At 41.6% G+C, this 22458-nt stretch overlaps 1 protein-coding gene across 1 annotated transcript; it reads right to left on the reverse strand.

Moving 5' to 3' along the window:
• Positions 1-7428: 7428 nt before the first annotated feature.
• On the reverse strand, positions 7429-22202 carry Tmco1 (transmembrane and coiled-coil domains 1). The gene is made up of 7 exons (XM_027417103.2): positions 21992-22202; positions 21545-21622; positions 19021-19080; positions 17544-17590; positions 17216-17283; positions 13875-14019; positions 7429-8063 (listed from the first exon to the last, which is right to left on the reverse strand). The coding sequence occupies exons 1-7, from the start codon at positions 22059-22061 to the stop codon at positions 7965-7967; spliced, it is 567 nt and encodes a 188-aa protein (XP_027272904.1). The 5' UTR covers positions 22062-22202; the 3' UTR covers positions 7429-7964.
• Positions 22203-22458: the final 256 nt, after the last annotated feature.

A 22458-nucleotide genomic window follows, 5' to 3' on the forward strand; every position in this document is an offset into this window, starting at 1 on the left:
AGCCTAGGAGTAGTAAAGGTTGAGCATCTTCTAGGAAAAGGAAAATTGAAGTCTTACAAAATCAAAGGTCTGGGAATATAGATAAATGGCACAAGACCAGCCTAACATGTATAAGAGCCCAGGTTCAACCCCTAGTAACATATACACACACCCAGATAAAACAGATAGAACTGCCATTCTTCTTCCTGTCATCCTAGAACCCAGCCACCAGGACCAAGATTGGCACCCTGATTACATAGCCATCTTACTGGACAAAGGGACAATGTGATGAATGGCCTTTGTATTAGTTACCCAATTGTTGCTTCAATTAAACACTGGCAATAGCAACTTAATGAAGGTAGGGTTTGTTTTGTTTAATGTCCAAGGGTGTCGGCTGTTATGGCAGAGAAGTGATGGCGGCAGAATCTTGAGGCCCCTGGTCACGTTGCCCTTGCATCCAGGAAACAGAGAACCATGAAAGCCAAATCCCAGTTAGTTCCCCTTTGCCTTTGTGTTGAGTTCAGTGATTAGAGTGAGTCTTCCCACCTCACTGAACCTAATCTAGACTAGACTAGACGTCTCTCGAAGGCACACCTGGAGGCTTGTCTCCTACATGATTCTAGATCCAGTCAAGTTGATAGTCAATATTAACCGTCACAGCCCTCCAGGGTAATATGAAGGGAGGTTAAGGTTCCTGCCATAGTTTGAACCTCAAATGTCCTCACAGGGTCAAGTGTTGGCAACATTGTGGTGATATTTTGTTTGTGCTCTAACAAATAAAGCTTGCCTGTAGATCAGAGTGCAAAGTTAGCCACACTAGTTAGCCACAGAGGCCAGGCAGTGGTGGTACACACTTTTAATCCCAGCACTTGGGAGACAGACAGATTGATCTCTGTTAGTTTAAGGCCATCTTGGGCTACAGGAAATTGATCCAGTCTAAAAGAAAAACAGTTCACACAAAGGTGATCCCAGCACTAGGGAGATGGAGACAGAAAGGGTTATGGCTAGACAGAGAGAGGACTATAAGGCAGGAGAAGACCAGAGTTCAGGGCAGTCTGAGGAGCAGTCTGAAGCAGTCTGAGGATGCAGTCTGAGGACAGGATTGCCCCTTCAGTCTGAGGTAGAGGTAAGAGCTAGTGGCTGGCTGTTTGTTTCTCTGATCTTTCTGCTCCCCGTCCCTCACCCCCCAATATCTGACTCTGGCTTTTTATTAAGACTAAAGAGAGAACTTATGCTACACAACATGGTTGTCAGCTGACAAGCTTTTGGGCAGTGAATGGCTCGTGGCATCTCCTATGTCTTGAATGGATTGATTCCCTGATAGATCCATAATATGATGACATCATTGGGAGGCAGTGACAGTGGAGAGTGAAGTAACCAGGGGCATGTCCTGAGAGGAGGTCTCTTGCCCTTCTCTCTTCCCGGACACCATGATGTGAACAGCTTTGCTCTTCCATATTCTTCTACCATGATGTATACCTCAAGGCTGAGGAAGAAGAGGCTGAGTGTCTGTGGACTGAAAATGAGGCCAAATCAGCCTTTCCTTCTTTCAGGTTCTCTCAGGTTTTGGCCATGGCAATGTAGAAGTAAAATAATTCCCTAAAGGAAACTGATGGACAGCCAAGGACAGCAGGAATAAGCAAACACTCTTCCATCTTTTACTTCTTGATTCAGGATCTCACTAAGTTGGCTAGGCAGGCCTTCAAGTCCCCATATTCCTGTCTTAGCCTTTTAGGACCTGAAAGTACAGGTCTGTGTCACCAAGACTGGCTATAATGTTGTGTTGTACCACTTTAAATAGCATACAAAATAATGCATTTTGTTATGGCATTTTCACACACATGTATCATTGACATTGATCATATCCATCTGCTTTATCCACTCCTGTCCCTCTTTCTCCTCTCACAGATCCCCTTCCTCCTCCTCCTAGGCAACTTTTGTTTTGTTTATTGTTTTGTTTTGGTTTTTTTTTTTTTTTTTGAGACAGGGTTTCTCTGTGAAGCCCTGGCTGTCCTGGAACTCACTTTGTAGATCAGGCTGGCCTCTAACTCAAGAGATCTGCCTGCCTCTGTCTCCCAAGTGCTGGGATTAAAGGTGTGCGCCAGCACCGGAAAGTAAACTTCTACTGACTTTCACTGACACAAGACTTCCCCAAACAGAACCAGTGGCTGCCTTCTCTGTGTATGTACCTCCACGGCAGAATGTGCTGCCAGAATTACTGCTTAACTCCCCTCCCCCCAGGACACTGCATGTTGTTAATGGTTGCTGAGTTGCTCTGACAAGGGTGAAAAATCACCATGGGGAAGTGATATTCACAATGCAAGAACACTTGAGGACGGAGTTGTAGCTGAGGAAAGAGTCTTGGAGATGATCTGCAGCCATGAACTTTTTCCAGAGAAGATGCAGTAGTCATTATTTTGAGTCTTCTTGGTGTTTTAATCTTTCTTGTGCAACAGTATTCCTTCTCTACCGAGATAAGCAAGGGATTGGTCTTATTTATCATTGGAGAAGGAGATAAGATTTTTAATTAAATGGTGTGTCTTAAATTATCTAGTGGATATGGAGTGCAACTAAGCCAGAAAGAAATGAACTGTGCACACTCACAAGCCTAGCACTTTATCAAAAAGATTTACTGGACAAAGAGACTGTGAACAAACTAATCTATATCTCTGGGAGCTGGCTCTTCGGCAGAACAATTGACTGTAATCCATATCTAACTTGGGTTGGTTTTGTTTCCTCCAAAATGTTCCACATGTTTATCATTGGACCAAGACACTAGTGCAGTTCAAAGAAAGGAAAGAACATACTAAATATGTCCACCTCCAGGGAGTTTTCGAGACAGGGTTTCTCTGTGGCTTTGGAGGCTGACCTGGAACTAGCTCTTGTAGACCAGGCTGGTCTCAAACTCACAGAGATCCGCCTGCCTCTGCCTACTGAGTGCTGGGATTAAAGGCGCTCGCTACCAATGCCCGACAGTTTCAGAGTTTCTAATTTCATAAGAAATCTGTGCAGATCCATTTGGCTATTCAGAATGGCTAGAGTAATTATAAACCTGAAAATTACTTTTCTGCTGGGGGTTGGGGGAAGCGCCTTTGATTATATTGAAGAATTTCTTCAGCATCAAATGAACCCCAGAGTCAAATATTTCTGCATTTTAAAAATGTATTTAGCTCCCACCTGCAAAAGCCAGCCATTTGAAAAGCATCTCTTACTAGCATCCCATTTATCCTCTCCTTATCCATGTGGTAACAAGCTAAATAAAGCATTAATTTATGATTAAAGAGGGCTTCTTAATATAAACTGTTCAGATAGTGATACAGGAGCAGGGAGATATTTTAGAGGAATAGACACAGACAATCTTTTATAAGAGTTTCCAGACCTCAGCTTATCTTCCATGAAGACATTTGAACATGGAGTAATAGGTTTAGACGAGATTCATGCTAAATAAACACTGTAACAGGACCAAAGTAGTCAGCCCTGCAGGATGCCAGGCAGAAAGCCAATGAACCCCCAAACCCAAATATCTTGAGTTTTTGCTGGTTCTACTATTACCGGTATGTGATTCGTGGTTGTTTTGTGGAGACAGGGTCTCAGATATCCTGAGCAGTTTCCTTGAACTTCTGATCCTACTGCTTCCCCTCTCAAGCTGGAATTACAATCATAAACTACTACACCTGGCTCAGCAAGCACTTTTACCCACCGAGGTATCCTAGAAGCCCAGCATTCTTTTTTTTTTTTTTTTTTTTTTTTTTTTTAGGTTAGCATACAAAGTATTGGGTTTCATTATGACATTTGCATAACTATGTGTCACTATATTTTGTTCTCAATTGTTACCCTCTGGTTCCCATTCCCTCCAGCTAGTTGATGAAGGGTCAATTTATTTGCTCATCTATTAGTCTTTTGATTGGGCTTCCATTGTTTCTACATATATAATGCCCAAAGTATATTACCTGATTTCTATTTTTGGTTTCATTAAAATGGAATAGTAACTGAAACATCTAAGAAAGAAAATCAGACACAGAATCGACATTTTTTGGTTACTGTTTTAAGTCTTTGCTATGTTAGTTACATGTAAATAACAATTTGATATTTTGTGTGTGTGCAGCATAAACAGTTATGGGAGAACAAGGGTGACTAATCCTTGGCAGCAGCTCATGGCCACCATTACATCACTCACATTCCTCAGTCCCCCTACTACTTTGGCACAGATATGTCCCCATCTTCTACCTGACAAACATAAACACACACTTGTCCTGGAAGACCTTGAGTGCAAAGCCACACACCTCCAGGATCATGTCCAGCAGGAATCTGGTGTGTTCCGTGGGGTCCCGGCATGGGTTATGCCCCAGCTTGCTGATATTGTTACCTTGTAGCCCCTGTTGAGACCCATGCCATGAAGCAGCAAAGGGTGACGGATGCTGTTCTCCAATGGTAGCCATGACAGGAAGCTTGATTTCTTAGGTCATTATAAACCATTCAACTTAGTTTTCATAGAAGCAAATTATCACTTGTGTATTTCACTCATTTCTATAATATGTAACCAACTTATTTAATTTAAATAACAAGTAAAACAATGTTATGCAACCACTGTAGGAACCAAAGGAGCATGGAAAGCATTCAAAGCAAGGTGGGCAAGAGTCAGGCACACTCTGTCCAAAGATGCAAACACAGAGACTGTAAAGAGCTTTCACCAAGCTATTCACCCCATTTTTTCAGATCAGGAGACTGGGGCTTAGAAAGGTCGTTGTTTAACAAATGACTTTTATGAGAAGCTTAAACAGAAATATAAGGAAGTTTAACTCAACCACGTCAAGGTCAGAGAAACCTTGTACATAGTGATGGTGACTTGTAGGCCAGAAGAAAATCAGATATACGGACATACAAAACAGAGAAGGCAGGCAGTAAACCTCCAAAGCAAAAGAAACTGCAGTGGTATTTTGTTTATGATCTAACAAATAAAGCTTGCCTCAAGATCAGAGTGCAAAGCTAGCCACAGCTATAGAGGTCAGGCAGTGGTGGTACACACCTTTACTCCCAGCACTTGGGAGAGAGGCAGATGGATCTCTGTTAGTTCAAGGCCACCCTGAGCTACAGGAAATTAATCCAGTCTAAAGAAACAGAGCTCACACAAAGGAGATTTCAGCACTTGAGATCCCATGCTTTTAATCCCAGCACTAGAGAGGAATATAGGGAAGGAGACACAGCAGTCTCAGGGAGTCTGAGGTTTGATAGATGTCCCCTTTGATCTGAGCATTGGTAGAGATGAGAACTCTCTAGTGACTGGCCGCTTTCTTCTCTGATCTTCAGCTATAACCCCAATATCTGTCTCTGGGTTTTTATTAATACCAACTATTATTTGTGCTACAACAAACAAGAAAACCCACAAAAGAATCTGTTCAGTCAGCCTGCATAACTGAAGCCTGAGATTCAGGAAGTAGGGAATAGAGGTGTAGGAAGGAGATAAAGTGTGCTCAACGGTTTAAATTGACTTAAAGGATAGCAGGAGCCATGGGGTGACAACCAGATACGGATTATGTAAAAACCACTGACAACCCAGAATGAAGAATGAGATATCTGTGATATGAATGCAAGGAGTGATGAGGAAGGGCCTGAATGAGCAAGTGTTGGTGACATCCCCCTCATAGTGATTTCTTTACCCAGAGTCTGTGGGCCGTCAAATATTGCCAAAAAATAAGGTAGGAATATCTCCCAAGACATGCATGGCTTTTGGGATTGAACAAAATGGTCAACGACAGAGAAAATGTGGGATCAGGTGGGCCGTGCACTGATGGAGACACACCATTAGACTGGAAACTGGATGTTTATTAAGAGGCAGGTTAGCTCATCTCTAGCTAGTATTGGGGAGGGGGGGTCTCTGTAGGGGAATGGCCTCAGATTGAAGTCATCAGAGAGGAGAAAGCTGTGGTTGACACTTTCTGAACACAGCCAGTTTCCATACTCAACAGGGAGAATGTCTTGCCATTCACATGCGTCAGAGACAGTGGGTTCTTGACAGGGCTGTACTCATCAACAACAACACACACACACACACACACACACACACACACACACACACACACACACACACACACACTCAGGACTTTCCCTGCTCCGCAGAAGTATCACTACAGGGGTGTTCTTGATGACCCACTGTTCTCACATATTGAGTTACACTCATTAAGTGTAACTATCTCCATCAAGACACTAGAGTTGCAATGTGCTTTATCTGGAGCTCAGGATGTAGCTTAGTGATGAGTGCTCATCTGGAATGCACAAGGCGCCAGATGTGATTCCCAACACCACTACACAAATCACTCAAAAAATAGTCTCTGGCTGGGCATTGGTGACACACACCTTTAATCCCAGCACTCAGAAGGCAGAGGCAGGCAGATCTCTGCGAGTTTGAGGCCAATCTGGTCTACAAAGCGAGTTCCAGGACAGGCTCTAAAGCAATACATGGAGAAACCCTGTCTCGAAAAATCAAAAAAAAAAAAAAAAAAAAAGTCTCTGGAAATTAAAATAAAATCAAAAAGATATTACTTGAAATCTGACTGAGTCCCCAATGCGACATACTGTTCCCTACCAAAATCAAGTTCTAGAAGCTTCAACTACATTGCTGGCTAATGCTTGCAGTACTGTTGAATCCTCTGGGTGTATCTGTGAGAGCAAGCCAGTGGACAATTGTGTGGTACTCCACTTCCAGCACTGCTGCACTAAACACTGTAATTCTAAATGTGATCTGATAAAGGAAATACAAAGCAGAGAAGTAAAGCAGATGCTATAGCTCAGACAGTATGAGTTCATGATATAGTCTGCTTTAAAACAACAGCAAATATTATGTTCACAGAAAGGTCTAGAAACACAGCAGTCTCCATGACCACCCCTAGTGCTCCGAGATCAAACTCCAAGTACAATCTCTAATAAAGACAAACCAGCCCTCTTCCATGAAGTTGTTGCTTTCCAAGTCAAGCAGGAATGTACTAGATAAGCATAGATTATCTATCTAATCATGACGTTTTCCCTTTCCTTTCTACTCTTACTTTCTGTGCTGGTATTGTCAACTTTACATAACCCAGAGTCACCTGACAAGAGGGAACTTCATGGCCTATTGCCATGTCTGCAAAAGACTGTCTTGATTGATGAGTGATGAGAAGGTCTAGTTTAACCCTCTATAGTGTGTGGAGTCTTTTCTCAGCGGGGAGGCGGGGCTGTGTAAGAAAGCTAGCTGAGGCAAGCCAGAGAGTGAGCTGGTAAGCAGCATTTCTCCATGGCTCCTGCTTTCTAACATTTACTTCCCTCAATGATGAACTGTGACCTGGAAGCTGAAATAAGCTCCTCCCTCCCATAAGTTGCTTCTGGTCAGTCTTTATCAAAGCACCAGAAAGCAAACCTGAACACTTTCTAATTACATAGTAGGACAATTCTATATTTTGAACATATGAGACAAGGTTAGTAAAAGAACACATGACAAAATTTTATTTAGCTCTTTTGGGCCCTTATATTCAGATTACAGAAAATATTTTTTAGTATGCAAAAAAAATCAAATCTCTCTAAATGAAACAGCTAAAAATTTGGCTTGTTATCAAGCATAAGTGACATATTTGGCTTTTTAAAAAGTAACAAATACTTCCAATTAAGTTGTTACACAAACTGTTTTTTTCTCCTAGTCGCCTAACGTTCATGGACAGTCTGCGTCTATGGTACATGGCACATACACAGGCTTGATGATTAGTCAAGAAATACTGAAGAGAAAGAAAGACGATATTTGTGATTACATATAAATTACCCAATTTAACTAATGAGTCCACTTATTAAAGAAGTCATCCATGACCACACAGCACTATACCAATTGTTAAGTGCCATTCTCATTTTGATCCTATTCAAAAGCTGAGAAATAACTCAAAACTAGAATGTGGCCAGGTGTCTTGCCAGTCTGATGTGAATGTCCAGAAAGTATGACAGGAAATAAAGAATTCTCCTTTCCTTCAAGAAAACTTTCCAGAAGGAGGTGGGGGGCCAAGAAATCCACCAGCCTGTTTGGTGGCAGCTCGAGAAGGGGCAAGGCCAAGAATCTTCTGAATGTTCTGTAAAGAAAGCACAGTAAGAACTAATTTTAATATAAGCTATAAAAAGTGCTTACATCCATCTCAGCAAAGAGAACGCACACAAAAGTACTGTTGCCTGCAATAGGGTGACTGTCATTTTCTAAAACAATGAAGAACCTAACGGTAAGAGCTGTGTATTCTTGATGAGACCTGGGTCTGCTAATCCAAAGAAGATGACTTTGCTTATCTTCGAGACAGGGTTTCTCTGTGTAGCTCTGGCTATCCTGGAACTCACTCCATAGACCAAGCTAGCCTTGAATTCACAGAGATCCACCTGCCTCTGCCTCCCAAGTGCTAGGATTAAAGGCATGCACCTTTCCATCTTTTTCCTTATCTTAATTGTTCTTGCTGTGAATATTGTAACACAAATTAATAAAAAGACCCAGTGACAGATATTGGGGTTCAAGCTGAAGATCAGAGAAGCAAAGTAGCTGGCCACTAGCTCTCACCTCTAGCTCAGGCTGAAAGGGTGGACCCATGCACAATCTCTTCACCAAGTGTCAAACTGCTGCCTCTCCTCAGTGTGGCTAGAGAAGGAATGCCTCTCTGAGACCTTGCTTCTGTCTTATATACTTCCCTAATGTTGGGATTAAAGGTGTGAGCTATAATTCACATTTAGACTGATTCACTCGTGAAGATCTGAGTGGCCTCGTACTCACAGAAATCCGTCTACCTCTTAATTCTGAGTCCTAGGATTAAAGGTGTGTGTACCACCTCCTTCTAGCTTCTGGCTCCTGGGATTAAAGGTGCGTGTCTGGCTTCTAAGACTTTGCTTTTCTGAATCCTCAATTAAGCTTTAAGAAATCATAATATATCACTACAGAATATATGTCGATGTGATGATTTAACAAAGAAGCTGATTGGCCAATAACGGAATGAAATAAGGTTAGACAAGAGAGCCAGACTAGGACAATGCTGGGAGAAGGGTGGAGTCTGCAGTTGCCAGGCAGATGCAGAGGGAGCAGGAGATGAATGTGCCATACTAATAAAGGTACCTCTCCACATGGCAAAATGTAAATAAGGAATACAGGTTATCTTAAAATGTAAGAACCAATTAATAATAAGTCTGAGATATTGGTCAAGCATTTATAATTAATATGAGCCTCAGTATACTTATTTGGGACCTGCTAGTGGGACAGAAACTTCTGCCAACAGTATCTAATGCAACAAATAGGTTTTTAAAAAAATCTATTCAGTTTTGTAAAAAAGTACTGAAGTAGTCCTATAAAAAATATTTTTGAAACCTGGCGATGGTGGTATACTCCTTTAATCCTAGCACTTGGGAGGCAGAGACAGATGGATCTCTGTAAGTTCAAAGCCAGCCTGGTCTACAGCAGGAGTGCCAGGACAGGTTCCAAAGCTACAGAGAAACCCTGTTTCGAAAACAAAACAAAACACCAACAAAAACAATTATCTTCTGATTTCTTTTTCAAATACAATATTTAATTTAATTACATAACAACAGTAACATGTAAAACCAGCATAAACAGGTTTTGAAAAACAATGGACTTTTGGAGCAGACAGGCGTGGGTGTGCTAAAGAGCACTCCTGAACAGACAGCTGACTAAAAATCAATTGGCATAAGCTTTAACAAGAATGGAGAGGGCTGATGAGTGGGCAAAGGTTAAGTAAAGGCCAACTGTGACCCAGCATTTTTAAAGAAAAGACTTAGGGATTATCTCATTACTCAATTCCTTCATTTGCAATTTGAAAACACTAACCTTTGGAAAGGAATAATGGCTTCTCCAAAAATAAAAAAGCTAAATTAGAAACAGAGAAGTAGAGTGGGTGTGGTGGCACATATCTGTAATTCCACTGCTCAGGAGGTGAAGGCAGGAAGATCAAGAGTTCAAGGCTAGCCTGAGCCACATGAGACCCATTTCAAAACAGTTCTATTTTAAACCTATATGATTGATATAGGTTTAAATCTTAGTCTAGTGAGTTCTCTTCAGCCACACTTGCTATGTTAAAACTCTGTCTTGAGAACAAATGATATTAGGTGTACACAATTTCATACAATTGAACTACCTATCCCTCAACACTCCATTATCTGTTTCGATTAAGACACTGGGAGGCTGCCCAGATGTAGGCTCCTTTGGAAGTACATACTCCTTTAATCCCTTGTCAGAATATAATGAAGTAACAAATACAACTTAAAGGACTACCTTGAATTGTTTTTATCATAAAGCATTTAAATATACATAGCATACACTATAACTTATACTTTAATGAGAATTTTTAAATGAGTTAGGAAGACCAATCATTAGTAGGTCAAGCTAGAGAAAGAAATATCTGCATTTGTATTACTATATATTAACTTCACACATATCTATAAAAAATTAAAAACAAAAATACTGAACAAAACAGTGAGAAAACCAAACGATGTGCTACCAATTTCCAGGGTTTTTTGTTTTTGTTTTTTGAGACAGGTTTCTGTGTAGCCTTGGTCATCCTGGGACTTACTCTGTAGATAGGCTGACCTGAACTCAGACATCCACCTGCCTCCACCTCCTGAGTGCTGGGATTAAAGGCACATGCCATCATGTCTGACCAATTTCCAGTTTTTAAAATTTGGGCATTAAAAGCCAGGTGTGATGGCATATGCCTGTAATCCCAGCACTTGGAAAGTAGAGGCAGGAGAATTAGACGTTTAAGGCCACTTGGGATCTATAAGATTGTCTCAAAAAATAAAATTAGAAACAATAAAAATTGACAAGTATTTCCTGGGTACCTACAATGTTTTTAACATTAGGCTAAGGATTCTGTAAAATAAGAACAATTTGAAATAAGACATTAGAGAACACAGAATGATACCACATTTGTCCAGCCAACAAACATAGCAATACACTTCTAGACAAAATATACAAGGGCTCTTTACTTGGTTATTCAGCAGAGACGGGTCAATTAAATGAGTCCTTGTCATTTTCCAGAATAAAAACCAGTTTTAAAACTCTGATGGCTTTTAAATGACAGGTTTACTGAAACAAAGTAGAAAATGGAAAGGAAAGTAAAACCTATTTGGAGAGACAAGATACCGAATAGATAGATTAAGAGGTTCATGCTACCGTGGAGACCTTCACCTTTAGACTCTGCAGCAGTGCCAGCAAGTCACTCCATATTTTGTACTGCTCTCAACCTTGGCCACTGAAGCTTCCTTTTTCAGTGAGCAGGGGTTAATACAGAGACCCCGTAACTGGTCAAAGGGCTGTGACCACTGGTAGGCTGCCCATGCTCCAGTGTGGCCTTACACCCATTTACATACAGGTTGTACTCACTAGGCCTAATGGATTAGGAAGGAGGAAGGAAGGAAGGAAGGAAGGAAGGAAGGAAGGAAGGAAGGAAGGAAGGAAGGAAGGAAGGAAGGAAGGAGACACTAAATTGGGAGGAAACATCAGGGGTGAGTCTAGAGAAGTTAAAGTGAGGTACAGGGGCTAGATACACAAAACACATTTGTAACATATGATAGTCTCAGGAAATAAAACATATTAAGATGGGCATGGTGATGAATGCACTTGGGAGGCAGAGGCAGGCAGATCTCTGAGTTCAAGGACAGCCTGGTCTACAGAGCAAGTTCCAGGACAGTCAGGGCAACACAGAGAATCCCTGTCTTGAAAAAAACAAAACAAGTTTTGAGCCTGGCATGGTGGCCCTTGGAAACCAGCACTTGGAAACCAGAGGCAGAAGTATCTCTGTGAGTTTTGAGGCCAGCCTAGTCTATATAGCAAGCTCCAAGAAAGCTAGGACTACATAGAGAGATCACATCTTAAAACAACAAAATCCTTCAACAATGAGAATAAGCCAGGTGTGGTAACTCACACGTGTGATCCCACTATTCAGGAGGTAGAGGCAAGAGGACCCAGGAGTTCGAAGGCATCCTCAGTTACAAGTTCACCATCTTGGGCTACTTAAGACTGCCTCAAATCAACAACAGAAAGGATGAATTAAAGGTATTTTCAGGCAGGGGAATCAGACTCCCCTACCCCCAAACGCCTTTAAACCCAGTACTAGGAAGGCAGAGGCAGGTGTATCTCTATGAGTTCAAGGTCAGCCTGGTCTACAAAGCTACACAGAGAAACCCTGTCTCGAAAAACAAATAAACAAACAAACAAAAAGATATTTTCAGATAAATGAAGATTTCAAATTTGTTACCAACAAACTTGTACCATAAGAAACACAAGAAGGGGGCTGGAGAGATGGCTCAGCAGTTAAGAATATTGGCTGCTCTTCCAGAGGTCCTGAGTTCAATTCCCAGCAACTACATGGTGGCTCACAACTATCTGTAATGAGATCTGGTACCCTCTTCTGACATGCAGGCATGTACGCACACAGAACACTATACATAATAAATAAATCTTTTAAAAAAAATACAAGAAGGAAACAGAACAGAACAAAACAAAATAACCTGAATCCCTGAAGAAGTCAGATATAGAAGTCAGGTGTGAAATTATTCCTGTTTGCAGATGATGTGAGCCCATACTGAGAATTCCCAAAGTATTCCACTGGAGAATCCTTAGAAGAGATAAGCAAGGGTGCCCAGTGGCACAATGGGCTAGCTCTCTGTACTTACAAACAAATGGTTAACAAATTCAGCAAATTAGCAGGATACAAAATCAACGTATAGAAATCAATAGCTTTTCTGCTGGGCTCTACAAGAGCTAGTTCCAGGTCAGCCGCCAAAGCCACAGAGAAACCCAGTCTTGAAAAACCAAAAAAAAAAAAAAAGAAAAGAAAAAGAAATCAATAGCTTTTCTATAATAGCACTGAGAAAGAAATTAGGAATGGAATTCATTCTTTTTTTTTTTTTCTTTTGGTTTTTCGAGACGGTTTCTCTGTGTAGCTTTAGAATCCTGGCACTTGCTCTGGAGACCAGGTTGGTCTCGAACTCACAGAGACCTGCCTGCCTCTGCCTCCTGAGTGCTGGGATTAAGGCGTGTGCCACCAACTCTCGGCTCATGTGAATCATTTTAACCCTCAGACTGAAAGTTGTCTGATGCTCTGAACAAAGTCAGCTATTGCATGAGACTTTAGTCTGTCTTATTTTTAGGCTCCATTCTCCCAGGTCCCACTGCCACAAGAGTAGTAAACACCCTTGAACTGACAAAAGGCATTAATACATGATAGAGAAATGAAACTGGAAAGAATGAAGTCACTATACTTTAGACAGATAAAATGAAGAAAACACAGAGCTCAAGAATGGGGTGTGGGGGCTGGAGATGGTTCAGCAGTTAAGAGCACTGGCTGCTCTTCCAGAGGACCTGGGTTCAATTCCCAGCACCCACATGGCAGCTCACAACTGTCTGTAATCCCAGTTCCAGGGAATCTGACATCTTCACAACAATGCACATAAAATAAAGTTAAATAAATTTAAAAAGAATGGGATGTGGAAGCCATACCTGATTTTACAATTCCCCTCATCCCTAAAGTCAGTAATCTAGATTTTCAGACATTTAATACAGTTGTAAACAATGCTAGAACCCTAAAATGAGCTGGGCAGTGGTGGCTCATGCCTTTAATTCCAGCATTCAGGAGGCAGAGGCAGGGGGATGTCTATGAGTTCGAGACCAGCCTGGTCTACAAGAGCTAGTTCCAGGACAGCCTCCAAAAAAGCCACAGAGAACCCCTGTTTCAAAACAACCCCCCACACACACACACAAAAAAAAGAACTCTAAAATGAGCAACTGAAAACTCAGTAGTCCGGATAAGTGTTCCCAGAATAACAGAAGTAAAGCTAGTTTGAGCAGTGACAGAAAGGAAAGCTACACACATTGAATAAGGGGTGTGGATACTCACTTGCCGAATTGACATAGTACAGAGAATATACAGGAAGATGAAGGAGCAGTCTGTGGTGTCATCTCCCAGCAGGTTTCGATGAGACAATCCTTGGATGTAAGAAAGAGGAGTGAAGGGGAGCTTTGCCACCACTCTACCATCAAATCTAAAACGGAAGAATAAGCAAAGAACTTTTAGAAAAAAAATGTGGGCACAAGTAGAACCTTTTGACCAAGGCTGAAAGTGCAGTCACTTGAGAAAGAATCCAGGCTAATCAGTGCTCTCTAAACAAGTGGTTCTCCATGCTTCTGTCTGAAGAACCTGTACAAACTCACATTACAGAGGACCCAAAAGACTAGTGTGTACATTATAGCTATTAATATATGCTGTATTAGAAATTGAACTAAGGGCTGGAGAGATGGCTCAGAGGTTAAGAGCACCAACTGCTATTCCAGAGGTCCTGAGTTCAATTCCCAGCAACTACATGTGGCTCACAACCATCCGTTATGAGATCTGGTACCCTCTTCTGGCATGCAGATATACTTGGAAGCAGAATGTTGTATACATAATAAATAAATAAAATCTTAAAAAAAAGAAATTGAACTAAGCTGGGCGTGATGGCACACCCCTTTAATCCCAGCACTCAGGAGGCAGATGTAGATGGATCTCTGTGAATTCAAGGCCAGCTTGGTCTACAAAGTGAGTTCCTGGACAGCCCAAGTTGTTACACAGAAAAACCCTGTGTCAAAAAACAAAAACAACACAAAAGAAAAGAAAAAGAAAGGAAAGGAAGAGAAAAGAAAAGAAAAGAAAGAAGGGGAAACTGGAGAAATGGCTCAGCAGTTGCCATCACTTGCTTCTCTTCCAGGTGACCAGTGTTCAGTTCCCATCACCCACGTCATAGCTCACAAGAGTCTGTAACTCCGGTTCCAAGAGTTACCTTACCTCTGCAGACATCAGAGGTGCACACATGCAGGCAAAACACCTATATATGTATCTTCTTAAGTAGCAAGAAACCTGATATATGTTAACATGCATATAAATGAAAAGTAATTTTGGGGGGGCCAGCAAGATGGCTCCTTATGTAAAGGTGCCTATTGCCAAGCCTAATGACCTGAGTCCCATCCTGGAACCCACATGGTGAAAGGAGAGAACCAACCCCTGCAAGTTGTCCTCTGACTTCCATATAAGCACCTCAACACACATAACTGCATCCCCAACATATACACACACAAAAAATTTTAAAGCTTTAAAAAAGGCAATTGGGGAGCCGGGCGTTGGTGGCTCACGCCTTTAATCCCACCACTCGGGAGGCAGGGGCAGGTGGATCTCTGTGAGTTCGAGACCAGTCTGGCCTACAAGAGCTAGTTCCAGGGAAGCCTCCAAAGCCACAGAGAAACCCTGTCTGGAAAAAGAAAAAAGTACTTTGGGGGCTAGAGAGATGGCTCAGAGGTTAAGAACACTAACTGCTCTTCCAGAGGTCCTGAGTTCAATTCCCAGCAACCATATGTTGGCTCATAACCATCTATAATGAGATCTGATGCCCTCTTCTGGCTGTATACATAATAAATACATAAATCTTAAAAAAATTTTTTTTAAAGTACTTTAGGTGAAAATGTATTCTAAAACAAAGAACTAGTAAGAAGAGGGACATGTTTTAACTTCCAAAATCTAATGTTTGGTTTCATAAGAAATAGTTGGGTTCACAATTCTCTCAGTGTTTGGGGTGATGCGGTATCACACAACATGACAGTCTAGAAAACTCCATAGCACACTTGTAGGCAATGAAAGTGAAAGTGAGTAACATCTTAGGAACACCATGAAAACTCTCCGACTGCAACGATTTCTTTTCTCCCCTCCTTTCCCCACTTCGTGTTTTCAAGACACAGTTTCTCTGTGTAGCCTGGCTGTCCTGGATCTCCCTCTGTAGCCCAGGCCAGCCAGAGCTGTTATCAGAGAAACCCTGTCTTGGGAAAAAAAAAAAAAACTAGACAAGGTCTTGATATATTCCAAATTATCCCCAAATCTACAATCTTTCTGCTTCAGCCCCAACAATTCTCCTGCCTTCCCCTCCCCTAAAGCTCCTCAGCAAAGTCTTACCTATAATTGATTTTTTCCCCCAGAGGGCTAGGAGATTTTATGAGGAATAGCTAAACATTGTGTCCAATCTAATAAAGGAAAGAGTTGGGGCAAGGTAGATTGTTTCCTTAAGTAACTTGAACTTTGCAGATCCAGAGCAGGGCTGCTACTCGGGAGTAGGGGTACAGGGAAGCCTATTCCGACTCAAAAAAGGAGCTATTTTCTTCTTAAATAACAGAGTCTAAGTTAGTGTAGGGCGACCCTAGACGACCTGCCTCCACCTCCCAAACGCTGGGACTTCAGGCGTGTGCCACCAGGCCCAGCTTATGCAGTCCCAGGCAGGCAAGCAAGCACTCTACCAACTAAGCTATATCCCCAGCCCCAGGAATTATTTTTCAGATCCTAAAACCTACTCACAAAGTATGGCCTCTCATGAAACATTAAGCTCCTCTTATAGAAATAAAATTTGGAAATTTAACTGCTAGAGCATTGTCAGCAGCTTTCTAGTTCTAACATTTTATTTCCACTTTATGAAATCTACTTTATGAAAAGAGAAGCAACTTGGAAAAAAAGCGCTCTCTGGGGCTGGAGAGATGGCTCAGAGGTTAAGAGCACCGGCTGCTCTTCCAGAGGTCTTGAGTTCAATTCCCAGAAACCACATGGTGGCTCACAACCATCCGTTATGAGATCTGGTGTCTTCCTCTGGCCTGCAGGCATACATGCAGGCAGAACATTGTATACATAATAAATTTTAAAAAATCTTTAAAAAAAAAAAAAGAAAAACAATAATGTATATGAGAAAAAAATTGAGGCAAAATAACAACTGTAAATATGGATAATAGACATGTTATTCTTTTTTTTAAAGATTATATATATATTATGTATACAATATTCTGCTTCCATGTATATCTGCACACCAGAGGAGGGCACCAGATCTTATAATGGATGGTTGCGAGCCACCATGTGGTTGCTGGGAATTGAACTCAGGACCTCTGGAATAGCAGTTGGTGCTCTTAACCTCTGAGCCATCTCTCCAGCCCAGATATGTTATTCTTATAACTTTATTTTAACTTTGAAATTTTGTTTTTCTTTCTGCCACTACTTTTGAGAGAAGATTTGACTATGAAGTCTAGTAGACACGTTTCAAATTCAGAATACTATGGCTTTAGGTTTCCGAGTACAAGGCTATAACTTTGAAATTCTGACAAATGAAATATTACTGAAAATCTTATGCTCACTTGTATACAAACATAGAATAACATAGAATATAAAAGGTTACTCACATGGAATTAAACATTCCCATTAAGGCAGTAAAACAAAAGCCAATTGCAAACATGGATTTCATTCGTACCTACAAGGAAAACAAACAAATACATGGTCATTTCACACTAAAGGAAAAAAAAATAGTAAGGCCTACTACAAAAATTGAAGTTTCAGAGCAAGTTCCAGGGCTACACAAAGAAACCCTGTCTCCAAAAAAAATAAGGAAGGAAGGATGGACGAACCAACTGACTTAAACACAATGTATTTGATGCAAATAGGACTTCTGTTAAAAAAAAAAAAACAGCTTATATGGTTCACGTGAAGTTATACTCTGGGCTCTACTCTTACCATTGACAGATCTCTATTGTTGTTCTTTAGTTTCTCTTCTTGTCTCTCTGAAAAGAATTAATAAACTGGTTAACACAAAAGTATTAAACACAGCATAATTCTTGAATAAATTACCACTGTTTGGAGATTACAAAAGCATTTTGTTTCAATATCACTCAATAAAATGAAGTGAATACATGGTTTGTTACTTATTTTATACTAACAGAATGTTTAAATATAGCAGTGCCAAAATATTTCTATTTAAATAAAAGTGCTATAAGTGGTGCTCACAGATTGGTGGTAACAAACAGCTGTCTGACTGGACTCAAAGCTCACTAAACAAGAGGGAAATCTTGCTTAGAAACCTAGCCAACTTCCTGGAGGTAGTGAAATCATAGAAAAGACTCCTGGGGCTAGAGAGACGGCTCGGCAGTTAAGAGCACTGTTATTCCCAGCACCCACATGGAGGCTCACATAATAAAAGCTTGAAAAAAAGAAATAAAAGGGGGCTAGAGAGATGGCTCAGAGGTTAAGAGCACCGACTGCTCTTCCAGAGGTCCTGAGTTCAATTCCCAGCAACCACATGGTGGCTCATAACCATCTATAATGAGATCTGGTGCCCTCTTCTGGTGTGTGTGTATATATATATATATATATATGGAAGCAGAATGTTGTATACATAATAAATAAAATCTTTTAAAAAAAAAAAAGAAAGAAAGAAAAGAATCTACTATCACCACTTTGGTAGACCAGCATAATTCCTTACTATGCTCTAAATCTTATCCTTATATCCACAGGTAAGTGTAGCCACCACCCTCATCTAAGAAGGTTCTCTTTATAACAAATGGAGATAACAGAAAACCACAACTGGACACAAAGCAGAGATCTACAGATCGTGCAGAATCCATCCCAGTGACTACATCTACATCACAACTCCTGCATCTATGCTCAGGGAACATCACAAAAGAGGGAGAAAAAGGATTGCTTATAAGAGCCAGAATACCAGTAAGTCTGCTGTGAAACAGCCTCTCCTAGAAATGGCTGCATAAAGAGGACCAGATCCATGGCAGTATTAATAGACATGGGAACATGGAAGGGCAAAAATTTCACAGGGTTCCACCCCTAGACAAATAACTATAGACAATGAATGACTGCTGGGAGAGGGAGAATTGGCCTTGCTCAGTGATGTGCCTCCTTATTGATTATCCAATACAAGGTAGTCAGCCTTGAAACTGTATATACATAAACAATACACACACACACATACACATGCACGCACGCACGCACTCGGGCTCGAGAGTGCATATGTAGTAATAATAATCAAAAGGATAAGAAGCTATCGATTTGACCATAGGGGCAGTTATGGGAAGGGTTTGAAGGAGGGCATTTGGGAGGGGCTGGAGAAAGGAAGGGTAAAGTGATACAGCTATTTAATTAAAAATATATTAAAAAAAAAAAGATAAAAAAAACTTAAGTTTTATTTGGGTTACTATCTCACCTATCTTCTTTTTTTGTTGTCGACCAGCTGACTCTGTTATAGTTTCCTTCTTCTTTTCTACTGTAAACATAAACACAAAAAACTCTATATATTAAAAGGATGCTTTATCACAGGTGAATTACAAGAAAGTTACACTGACAAAGAACTGTGCCCTAGCAACATTTTTATGCTAGTAAGTAGAAACAAGCAACAAAGAAATCTATGACCTTTTTTTTTTTTTTAAGAGTTGGATTTCCCTGCTAGAAGCACAAAGTCAACAAGGTAAGAAAATCCTGGAAGAGAGTCATGTTTGTGAAGGTAATTATAATAAATTTGGTTTTAAATATGGTGAGCTACCATTATCAACACTGAATAAAGAATGGTGAACTGTAATTTTAAAAGTCTAGGCTTGAAAACAAAAGTCTGAGTTTAGTCTCCAGTTCTTTGTTTTCTTGTGATGTAAGTCTATCATTAACTTTCTGCATCTCAATCTCCTGTCCCATAAGGCGGAGACATTTATGTAATCAACCACAGTGGTTACCGTGTGAATCACTGCTGAGGGTTGAACTCAAGGCTTTGGGCATGCTAGGCACAAACTCCATCATAGAACTATACTCCCAGCCCCTCAAGGAAGATAATTTAGGGGGTAAGAAATGGAAAGAGAGCTGAGGAATGCACCTCAGTTGGTAGGGTGCTTACTTATCACTTGCAAAGCCCTGAGTACAAACCCCAGCAATCCTAGCAGTTAGTAAGCAGAAACGGGAGGATCAGAAGTTCAAGGTTAACCTCAGCTACATAAAGTTCAAAGCAAGCTTGACCTACATAAGATCCTGTCTAAAATTTTTTAAAAAATTTTTAAAAATTTTAAAAAATTTTTTAAAAAAAGGGGTGGGGGAACACTCATAAAACTTACAAAGATGTAAGGAAATGAGAATAAAGCTAATTGTAGGAATTCTAAGAAATCTAGCTAGCTGTGGTTGTCAATTGTGGATGGCTGAAATTCCATCATTTGGAATGCAGAGTCAGGAGAATCACTTCCAGATCTTCCTTAGCTACATAATGAATTCAAGACCAATCAGAACTAAATGGGACTCCACCTCAAAAAAAAAAAAAAAAAAAAAAAAAAAAACACCAGGCATTGGTGGCGCACACCTTTAATCCCAGCTCTCGGGAGGCAGAGGCAGCAGGATCATTGTGAGTTCAGGCCAGCCTGGTCTCCAGAGCGAGTGCCAGGATAGGCTCCAAAAGCTACACAGAGAAACCCTGTCTTGAAAAAACAAAAAATAATGAAAATAATAATAATACTGGATACCAATTGTGCCTATAAAGAATCATTCAAGGGGCAGTGGCGGCACACACCTTTAGTCCCAGCACTCAGGAGGCAGAGGTAGGTGGATCTCTGTGAGTTCGAGACCAGCCTGATCTACAGAGCAAGTTCCAGGACAGGCTCCAAAGCTACAGAGAAACCCTGTCTGGGGGAGGGGGGGGGGAGGGGGGGGGGGAGAAGAACCATTCAAAGTCCCAGTAATTGGAGAGCTGAGGTTGGAGTATCATACATTTGAGGCCTATTTGGGCTATATATGTTAAGTTGGTACCCTGATGAATTTTTAACCTTACTTCAAAAGCAGTGAATTTTACCTATTTTAATAATTTTTTCAAAGTTTTTCAACTTTCTCAACCAACTGAAACTTGGCTTCCCTAAAGGGTACCACTCACATGGACATTAGTCATATGGCCTGGTCATAATTCTCCAAACACAACTTACACAGTAAAATCTCCATGTTTACCAATGTGATTTCTCCTTTACCTAGAATTTTCTCCCCCTAGCTTATTTTCTATCTACATTTTCTATCTACATTCTAACTTGCCCACAAGGGACTTTATGACCACCTGTGTCATGAGGCCTTCACAACACATTAGGACCTCTTCTTTGGCATGAAGACTGCACACATATCTGCCATGACTCCCTTCCCTCTTTAGTTTCTCCCCCCACCACCCTGACGCAGGGTCTCAGTATGTAGCTCTGGCTAGCCTGGAATTCACTACATAGACCAGGCCTGCCCTATCTCTGAGTGCTGGGATTAAAGTGGAGCTCCACCACACACGGATTCCTTTCGGCTTTATTAAAGACACTGCCCAACGGAGAGTGGGTAGCACATGCCTTTAATCCCAGCACTCAGGAGGCAGAAGCAGGCGAATGGTACAGAGCAAGTTCCAGGACTCGCTCCATGGCTACTGAGAAACCCCGTTTTGAAAAACAAAACAAAACAAAAAACCCGTAACAAAAGTCTTCAATATCTGTTTTTACCAAGTTGCATTATGGTTTTGTTATGGTTATGTGAGGCTGATCAACCTATGTAGCCCACCATGGCTTGGAACTCACAATCTGTCTTGATTTCCTGAAGGCTAAGATTTCAGCGTGTGCCCAAACCAAGTACACGGGACTATTCCTGTATTCTTATTATTAGTTGGTGCTCCTAAAATAGCGTGAACACACACTCAATGAACTTCACGTGTTGAAACTACCAACCTGTGTCATACTCACATTTTTTGCTTTGTTTTTCCACTTCTGCCTTCAGTCTCTTGTACTTGTCTGTCCTGTAAACCAGGACCCAGGTTATGCCTACAACATGAAAAGGGACGTGCTAGTGAGAAATTATTGGAAAGGTCACGACAAACTGTCTTTGTGACTGACGGAGCCAAGAGGATTTCAACATTTTGCTCTATACCAGTAATTAACTCTTTCCAAAGTCAGATCAAAACACTTAAAAAAAAATGTAACCACAAATACGTCAAAGGAAATCGGATTCCACACTACCCTCTCGCTTCTCTCCAGGAATCGCCCAGGATTTTTTTTTTTTTTTTTTTTTTTTTGCCACGGACCACGCAGGCCACTGGAAATGGGGCTCCCCATCTTTCCTCAGGGGGCCCGAGGGACCCCGGCGCCCTTCCACCCCGAGGCTAAGGCAAAGTCCAAGAAACAGGCGCTCACCCTCGGCGAGCAGCGCGGTGCACACGGAGATGAAAACGATGAGCAGCGTGTCAGCAAACATGGTGCTCATCTCGCTCGTCCGTCCCCGCGCTCCCACCCTGCACGGGGGAAGCGCTCCAGGGCCAGCAGGAGAGACCTGGGAGACGCTTGGCGGGACCGACCCCCGAGGAACACCACAACTTTGACAGCGCGCAGGCTGCACTTCCGCTTCCGGGACACTGACCCGGAATTGCAAGTTTTCCCTCTGGCTGGGCGGCCACTTGTATTGGAGGAGAGCGGCCCACGCGTCTCGGAGGCTGATGGCGCGCGCGCTCAGACCCGGTCTCGCGAGAGATGAAAGCGCCGTCCTCCCCTGAGGACCGCAGCGGGGTTGTCTGCGCCTCGAGTCGGATCGACAACGTTTCTCGGCACCAGAGTCCTGTCGTTTGGCGTCTGAATGTTACCTTCAGCCCCGATCTCCGTGGCCA

The sequence above is a fragment of the Cricetulus griseus genome, chromosome 5 (genome assembly GCF_003668045.3).
Source record: "Cricetulus griseus strain 17A/GY chromosome 5, alternate assembly CriGri-PICRH-1.0, whole genome shotgun sequence".
Taxonomy (NCBI): Eukaryota; Metazoa; Chordata; class Mammalia; order Rodentia; family Cricetidae; genus Cricetulus; species Cricetulus griseus.

Coding starts and splice junctions, on each gene's coding strand:
- Tmco1 (XM_027417103.2), bottom strand. CDS start 22,061: ATGAGCACCATGTTTGCTGACACGCTGCTCATCGTTTTCATCTCCGTG. Junction 21,623..21,991: donor CACCGCGCTGCTCGCCGAGG/GTGAGCGCCTGT, acceptor TTCATGTTGTAG/GCATAACCTGGGTCCTGGTT. Junction 17,284..17,543: donor ACAATAGAGATCTGTCAATG/GTAAGAGTAGAG, acceptor TTTTCCTTGTAG/GTACGAATGAAATCCATGTT.